Consider the following 8,720-nt stretch of genomic DNA (forward strand, 5'->3'; position numbering starts at 1 on the left):
GAAAAGGAAAGATGTAATTCATTAGTGACATTTGTTACCTATTTTTTTTAAAGAAGCAAATTTAAAAAAAAAATAGTTTATAATATAATTTTATGTCTTGCATAGAATATATATATTGCAAAAGAACGTATTTCTGTCATTTAAATCTCAAAATAGTTCTTTCCACGACATCCCTCCATAAGGGGCGATTAGTCGTATTTTCAAAATGTTTTTTTATAGGTTATTTTAGGTTAGGTTAGGTTATATTGTGTATAGGTTAGTTGTTTGCCCCACAGGGTTAGGTAATTGGCCCCGCAGGGTTAGAGCAGGGGCTAGAAATAGGAGAAAAGCTACTGTGAAAAATACGAATAATGGCACCTTATGGAGGGATGTCGTGGAAAGGACTATACCCAAAATGTTCAGTCGACAAATTTCAAGTTTTCATTGAATAATTATATAATTTACAATTTTATATAGTTTAGTTCCTGTATTTTGCAACATCAGCATATACCCCTGGATAATCAGGCTAAATAAAAACAAAGGTATAATGAGAGTTATATTTTAGGGTAAATTTTTAGGTTAAATATTTTTTATATAGGCTTCATTAACATATATCAAGTTTTTGGGTAATTTGGAAAAAGAAGAATTCTTCAAAATCCAATTATTTCAATTGATTTGACTGTTTGTCTAATTATAATTGACTATAGCACAAATTATAAGCTTCCATGGTATACAAATCCAGCCTTTGATAAAAAATACTAGATCTGTTGACATAAGGTATTTCTTTTTAAAATTACACAAAATGTAATGTTTAATATCATACTTCTGCGCAGCCTTCTCCAAAACTGGTTATTCCCACTAGAAAATGTTGTTTTTTTGTTTTGACTGTCAGTGGGCCTCCACTGTCTCCTGCACAAGTGTCTTTTCCTGTGTCAGCTGCACAAATATGACCAGTCTCTATATCCTTAAAAAGGTTATGAAAAAAATCAGTAGTTATGAACAATTGTTACCAAAATTCTGCTTATTTTGTATTTAGTTTTTTAAAGTTAAAAACAATTTAGATTTTCAAGTTTGGACCTGAACAAAGAAAAGTAATTCAATTTTATGCATTTGACATACAATTAAATATCATGGTATTTCTGCATATATTAGTGAAATATAAATAATTCATACTCTTTAAAATTAGTATCTTTTGGGCACTATTTAATGTGAGGTAGTTTTTTTTCTGAATAACACAGAAAAAAATTATTATCCCAAACTAAATATAAAACCCAAATTTTGAAATAGTGAGAAGCAAGATAGCAGAGTTTAAAAAAATTTTAGAGCCGTTTATTTACTGAAGAGTATTACTTAACTAAACTTTACTGTTAAATTTTTCCTCCCAGCCAAGATTTATTTTTAGTTTTATTGTTTATCATCTACTCTAAAAATACCAATACTCATGCAATTTATCACAAATGTATATTTCTTATATTTTTCTGATTTTTGGTATTACATAATTTGATAGAATCAGTTATAAAATTTCTAAAGATCATTAATCCTAGTAAATTACACTTACCCTATTGCCTCTTGCTTTAATTGTGTGAAAAAAAAGTTCCAAATGGCACAAATTTGCAACTTTTTATATTTTTTTATCTATCAATCCTGGTGGATACAGGAACAATTAAAAATCCAGGTAAATTAAGTTAATTAATACTCTAAAACAATTTCTTTTTTGAAAATAAAAGGGTTTAAGTTGCAATCTAAACTCTGGTTCTTTTCTTCTGACCATGATAAATTTTACTATCTGCTTTTAATTTCAAATTCATGATAACTACTTTTTATTTTGATTTTAATATAAAATTAAAATAAATTAAAAGACCAATCTATCTACTTTGAATTACTCAGTCTTGTTAAAACACTTTAGTTCATGTGTATTTTCAGGTTTAAAGTTATGCCTTATACATACAGAAAAAGCAATTGAGTTTATGAGTGTATGAGTTTAAGTTTTGACATTTAACTAATATCTGGCATGTATAGTTAAGGCAATTTTGTGAAAAATCATAATGATTATTATAAACTTACAAAAGTTCCAGCATAGCTAGCTTTACAAGAATCCAGTGTAGTCACTGTAACTTCAACTTCTTGTAATATATCTGGTTCACGTACTGTTGCAGTTCGACCCCAACCTGTTCAAATTATTTACAAATTACTTGTTTAGGATGTGGACCATTGCATGTTTTAGGGTAATTCAAAATAATGTTATATTTTAGGGTATTTTAAGGTGCTAATATTTTTTTCTGGTAGAATTTTTTTTATTCTAATTTTTACCAACAGCTGTTGCAGTTTTTCCATCATACATTGATGCAACAGCTTTTTCTGGAGGTAGACATACTGGTGTGTAGGTGGCTAAGTTTACCTAAAATATTTTTTTTGTTGAACTAAATAATCAGGGTGGAAGGAAGGGGACAATGGGCAATTAATTTAATTTAAGAGTTTTCGCTGAAAGGCCATGAAAACCAGATTTATCAAGAAAATTTGAATGAAATAGTAAAGTGTTAAAGGTTATCTAACTTAGAAAAACTCAAAATGAGAAAGAGTTCTAAGAAAAAAAGCATCTACTTATAAAAATAGCTTATCAATTTATCAGAATGAAGTAAACATTCTGTAATTAATCACTAGGAAAATCACTCTAAGAACCTCTCCTATATAATTTAATTCCACCAAAATTTAAGATAACACAAAGGGTTCTTAGATTGTTTTTACTCAAATATCACAGTAGAGTTTCTAGACAATGACAATGACATGTTAATATCAAAATAAATTATTAAATCTTTATTCATATATCTCTTATTAAGGTTAATCAACTGAAGCAGCTTTACTGTTTTTTTATGTACTTACCTTTTTTTTAAGTTTAAGGAGAGCTACATCAGCTAATAAATGGCCACCAGGGGTAAAGGGGTTAGGGGGAAAAGTATCAGCATAATTTGGATGTAAGAAAACTTCCTCAACATCAAGAATCATCCTTTAAATAATAAATTAATGTAATTTATCCAGTAGCTTGCAAAAAAATTAACCCATCTAAAAGACAACCTTCATACACTTTTTAAGGCCCTCCTGAAACATCTCTCTAAACCTACCAAGTGAGGTGTTAAAATTACACAGTCCCTAAAATTTTTGTATTGCACACGCTAAAAAATACATATTTATTTTCAAAAGCATTGTTGTTTATCTTTGTGTTTTTACATTTCTATTTCTTAAATAGCATTGGATATACCAATATTAAGATCCCATGAAAAATAACTATTTTACTAGTTTTACACTAAACTGAAAGTATTACTTAAACTTTAACACCCTTAAACTCCTGGAATAATGACCACATGTTTTTTTTTGTATTATGATTAATTGTATCCAATTTTTTATTGTATAATCCACTTACAAAAACGTTGTCAATATGCATAATAATTGAATTTAAATATACTACTACTACTACTACTGACACTTCTATTATTGTCTATACTACACACCCCTAAAGCTTATACCCTTAAATGGGAGTGATATACTTGGCACACCCCCTGCCAAAACCCTGTGCACGCCATTGGATCTAAGGATTAACATCACAATCGTTCATTCTTTAAATTTTGTAAAAAGCTTACACATTGCCATCAGTGTCATCTGAAAGATCATGTTCTCCCAACAGAACTGAAATTTCAGAGGCAGGTGTGTCTGTTCCATCCTAAACAAAAACCATTTTAGGCATGTAATAATGCATATATACTAATATAAATCTATATTAAACAAAAAAAAATAAAACATAGAGCAAAAGCCAATGTAAAAAAAGAATTATTATATACTTTTTGGGATTTGTTTTGTTATTCTTTTATAAAAAAATATTAGGTTTTTATATGCTTAAAACTTCTATACTAATCTTGAATTAATTAGTAATTTATATGAAGATCCTACATTTTCTTTTAAACAATGCACTGCAGTGAGAACCCATTGAGATGCAATCAAACTACCTCCACAGTACGGATCAGGTTCTAAAACATTTTAGATTATAAAAAGAATAACCAATTTAACAGAATTAAACTTTAAAAATGAGAGAAAAGTAAAAATAAGTATTTTTTCTGTTGATTTTATGGTATCTGTGCATATAAAAGGTAACACCTAATAATTTGCTTTTTTAAAATATTTTCATCAATTTTCTTTGAAATATAAAAATATCTTAAAACTGATTGATTTGGCTTGTAAAGAAACCATTTAAAGGGCGAATATAGGTTGGATATGATATGAGCTTATATCAAAGGGGCAAGTATATACATTATGAATAACTCAAGCAAATAAAGATATTCCATTGGATAAGGCCGTTATAGCTAAAAACACATTCAAATACCCATATTCACAACAGGATGCGTGTAGAGTTTGCCTAAATACTGTTGTTATTTTGCAGTACAAATAAAGGAGAAAAAGGTTTCAGGAATTAATCAGGGGTAAATATACCCTCCTTCTACCTTTATAAAAAATTTATAAAGTAAAATATTTAAAAGTTAAAAAAAACATCAAATAATGTAAAAAGTAAAAAAAAAATAATAAATAAAATTTTCTTGGAGGAAGAATGATTTCAAATCCCTGTTTTTTTTGTGGCCGTGTGTGTGTGTGTTGAAAATGCGTAATTAAGGGTGTTTATATCATCTAGATTTAATCAATTATCTTTGTACAGAAAATAGACTTAAGACGTATTATTTACCCTAGTCAATATTCCTGACTCACTTCTACGCAAATTATTTTTACGCTTTTTAAAAATGAAATAAAATAGTATTTAATCTAAAATAATAATAATTTAAATTATCATTCAAGATGTGTGCCAATGCAATAGTCAATCAAACTTAAGCAAAATAGTCAATGAAAAGTCTTGTAAAGGGCTAAAATAATCGATTTTGTCGGCAATCTCATTTATTATATGTTTAATTGAAACAGAAAATTGCAAAATCTACTTAAGGATTTTTTTGAATTATTAAATTTGGCATAGATATTCTAAAAGTATGTAATAGCACCTTTGATATAAGCTCATATCATATCGAACCTATATTCGCCCTTTAAGTATCTTCAGTCGAAAAAGGTCTGATTTGTTAGCATTTTTGACCAAGTTGTGGCCAAATAATAATAAAACATAAAAAAATGTAACACACTTTAGTAGAAGATATGTACGTTGTTTTACTTTAGTGTATGGTGCTTCCCAGGTGGTCTTGGTAATTCACAGAAGTTTTTTAAGAAAAATGCTATTTATTGAAAAAAAATATAAATCAGATAAATAAATATTTCAAAGGGGTAGTTGCACAAAGTTCATTTAACCAGCTGGGGGTACTTGTAGAAGTGGAACTATAAATATTTTTGTAGAATATGAGATACATATAGGTTATCCATGAAGATATATGAAATAAAAATAAGCTTTTACCAGGCAGGTTTTAAGTTACGTCCAAAAAAGTCTAATTTGTGTAGGTAAAGGTCATGATTTCAGTCTTGATATTTTTAAAACTACATAGTAGAAAATTGAAATTCCTTCAAATATCTGCCCTTTAAAGATAGTTTAAACCATTAAACAGAAATAAATATGTGGTTCAATAAATCCAAGTTTAATTACATTTCCTGCAACTACCCCTTTCTGTGCTCAAATCAATATTTAATAACTTACTTTGTTGTCCTTTTGGAAAGAGTGCAACAATCCATGGATATTCATTTTCCTAGTGTAAATTATTTTAATTTGTATTAAATTTAGTATTATGAAATAAACATATGATATGTATATACTACAAGTGTACCAACTATAATAATAAATCTCACAAACTGATTTGTAATGATATTATTACCATGGCTTCATTTCCACCAACAATCTTTATGTCTTCATCTGAATCAGTAGATTTATTTTTCTTATTTTTCTTATTTTTGTTTTTATTTTTCTTCTTATTTCCTCCACGTTTGAGTTTTCTTGTCCCTGCTTTCTTAATTCCACATTTATCATTCACTGCCATTGAAACATCCCCAGACCCTATATAATTGATTGCATGGGTTATGTTTAATTTTGAAAGTTTAACATCTTAAATTAGAATTATTTTTTGTGGTTAGGTAGATCTTAAAGGACATACAAAAAGAGGAATTTTTCCTTATATATTAGTATTTTTCTTTTGAGTAATAAATTGTGTTTTTTACCTGAACATGCTGGGCAACATTTAAACAACAGATTGAAAGTCCTAGAAGAAAAAAAAATATAATGAATCAGAATTATTTTTTTTGTGTAAAATGTAGAAGGCTAAAACTATAAGTAATTGACTTTTTAAAGACAAAGAAGGTGTATTAACTTTTATTTTTATAGCTAGCCGGTGCTTTTAGTAAGTAGTAGATGTAAAAATTTCATAGAATTCAGATATGCAATCGGTTTTTTTGTAGACCTCTTATTTTTTAAGTAATTTAAGTTTTTTTAAAAACAAAATTAAGTCGTTTTTAAGGTACTAAAACGCACCAAAATAAAAATAAAAATGCCAGTATGAACAAAAATAGTAAGATCTTTAATTTGACACCTTACTTTTTAAATTCTGTTGAGAAATTATTGAAAAAAATAGATTTTTTTAAATCTTGGTTTAATCAAAACTTTAAACAAAAATATACTCTACCACAGGCATAAAAAATATGGGTTCGTGTATACTTTGAGAATCAGAAAAATATTACAAATCCATTGTAAGCAAAATTGAAAAAAAGTAAAAAAAAATTAAAAATAAAAATGGCCTAGCATAATATTTTGTACAGGCAACACTATTTTTACCCGCTCTTTACCCCCTTCCCATTTTTACCCCCAAAACAAGGTTTAAGATTGTTGCCTGTATAATATAATATAATAGTTTCATATAATTTCTTTTATTGTAGTTTATTTACTATTTTGTAAACTTTTTTTTCAATTTTGCTTAGAATCGATTTGTAATATTTTTCTGATTCTAAAAGTATATATGAACCCATATTTTTATGCCTGTGGTAGAATATATTTATGTTCAATGTTTTGATTAAACTGAGATTTAAAAAAACGATTTTAAAAATTACTCAACAGAATTTAAAAAGTAAGGTGTCAAATTAAAGATCTTACTACTTTTGTTCATACTGGTATTTTTTTTCTTTTATTTTGTTGCATTTTAGTGCCTTAAAACCGACTTAATTATTTTTAAAAAAAACTTAAATTACTTCAAAAATAAGAGGTCTAAAAAAAAAACGATTGCATATCTGAATTCTCTGGAAAATTTTACATCTACTACTTACTAAAAGCACCGGCTAGCTATAAAAATAAAAGTTAAGACACCTTCTTTAGAAATTTATATTTTTCAATCAAAATCAGCTGCTTTTCTTAGAAACATATTAAGCCTCAGTCACAGCAGCGAGACTGAATGAAATAAGAAGCTACTCCCCGCCTCAGCCATTAAAAATTAAGAAATCAAAAGCCGCAGCCACACTTAGCATTAGCAACCCGCAGTTGCATCCTTTCATTCAGCCACTGCTACCCTCAGCTGCAGCCAAATGTCAAGGGTTCACAGAATTTCTAAATTTAATATCAACTGTTACTCATTTATCCGCTCCCTCTAGTGTTTTATGCTAATACATAGATCATGGGAAGGTTTGTAACTATTTTAACGGAGGATACCACCAACCTCCCAAGTTAAATAGCTTACCTACTCTCTTCTACTAAATCAACACCAGTAAAACCCTGAAACAAAATTAACAAGCCAAAGTTTAAAAGATTCATACAAATATTACTATTGATCCATAAATATACTTTTAAATGAAAATCTTACCCTTGCAGTTGGGTTGCAGGGACGACACTATTTTAAAATGAATCATTTAATTTCTTTTCATTTAAAAAAAAGACAATAAAACTGTTTGAAAACACAAAGAACCTACATTAGTAGCAAAAAACAGAGGAAAAAAATCATATGTGAATTGTGTAAAGCCAAAAAATAAAAATAATTTGTCTAAGGGCGATTTCTCTTGGGAGGGAGGTGGTACTTTCCCTCCCAATAATTATAAACCTTCCTAGGACCTCTAGAATCTACACTGTAAAGAAGATCCATATTTGTTAAGTAGTAAGCAAGTTCCTTTGGTACAAACAAATATACACACACAGATCATGTTACTTCTATAGAAGGATGACTCACTTATCTCAACATTATGTAATATTTAGATGTAAGATAAATGATTCATTCCATGCAAGAGTCTGCATAGTTTATATACAAGCAAACCAAGACACACAGCACCAACAAAGGTTCCTAAAAAGCATAATAAACCTTGAGTATTATATAATTATATTCAAATTATGTCATTATAGAAATAGTCTAGTCTAGCCTTAGTATGCTTAAAAGTTTTAATCACACACAAAAAAATACTGTTCAATTTTTAAATATTTCTTTCTAGGATTTATAAATAATGAAAACAAACCTGTGCTCGCATATTTTACCCCAATAATCTCTGAAAAAAATATATATTTGCAATAATTACAGACTACTGTTGTTTTAAAAAAAATAATCGTCACTGTATAGCAAATCTATATATTGAACAAGAAAGTAAAAAATGCACACAAAAAATACATAAATTCATGTAAAGTCGGTCAAATCTGGCACACAATCATCCATTATAGATAACAACCACGCACCAGACTTTAAAAGTAAAAAACTTATAAAAGACCTCATACTGCACTTTACAATAAGAAGTGTGAATTACAGAAATTG

At 28.2% G+C, this 8,720-nt stretch overlaps 1 protein-coding gene across 1 annotated transcript; it reads right to left on the minus strand.

Annotated features, from left to right (window-relative positions):
• Window positions 1–457: 457 nt before the first annotated feature.
• Window positions 458–7,943, minus strand: LOC145324097 (trypsin-like). The gene is made up of 12 exons (XM_080166729.1): window positions 7,791–7,943; window positions 7,668–7,702; window positions 6,166–6,206; window positions 5,826–6,004; window positions 5,651–5,699; window positions 3,922–3,998; window positions 3,615–3,694; window positions 2,860–2,983; window positions 2,290–2,377; window positions 2,044–2,147; window positions 803–943; window positions 458–505 (listed from the first exon to the last, which is right to left on the minus strand). The coding sequence occupies exons 4-12, from the start codon at window positions 5,985–5,987 to the stop codon at window positions 458–460; spliced, it is 873 nt and encodes a 290-aa protein (XP_080022855.1). The 5' UTR covers window positions 5,988–6,004; window positions 6,166–6,206; window positions 7,668–7,702; window positions 7,791–7,943.
• Between the last annotated feature and the right edge of the window lie 777 nt (window positions 7,944–8,720).

This window comes from Acartia tonsa, chromosome 7, assembly GCF_053477335.1.
Source record: "Acartia tonsa isolate MP-2025a chromosome 7, ASM5347733v1, whole genome shotgun sequence".
Lineage (NCBI taxonomy): Eukaryota > Metazoa > Arthropoda > Copepoda > Calanoida > Acartiidae > Acartia > Acartia tonsa.

What these genes read in the sequence shown, in the direction of transcription:
- LOC145324097 (XM_080166729.1), bottom strand. Translation starts at nt 5,987, where the DNA reads ATGGCAGTGAATGATAAATGTGGAATTAAGAAAGCAGGGACAAGAAAA. An exon ending in GATGACACTGATGGCAATGT is followed by an intron (nt 2,984 to 3,614) that starts GTAAGCTTTTTA and finishes TATTATTTAAAG; the next exon opens with GATGATTCTTGATGTTGAGG. An exon ending in AAAAACTGCAACAGCTGTTG is followed by an intron (nt 2,148 to 2,289) that starts GTAAAAATTAGA and finishes TAATTTGAACAG; the next exon opens with GTTGGGGTCGAACTGCAACA.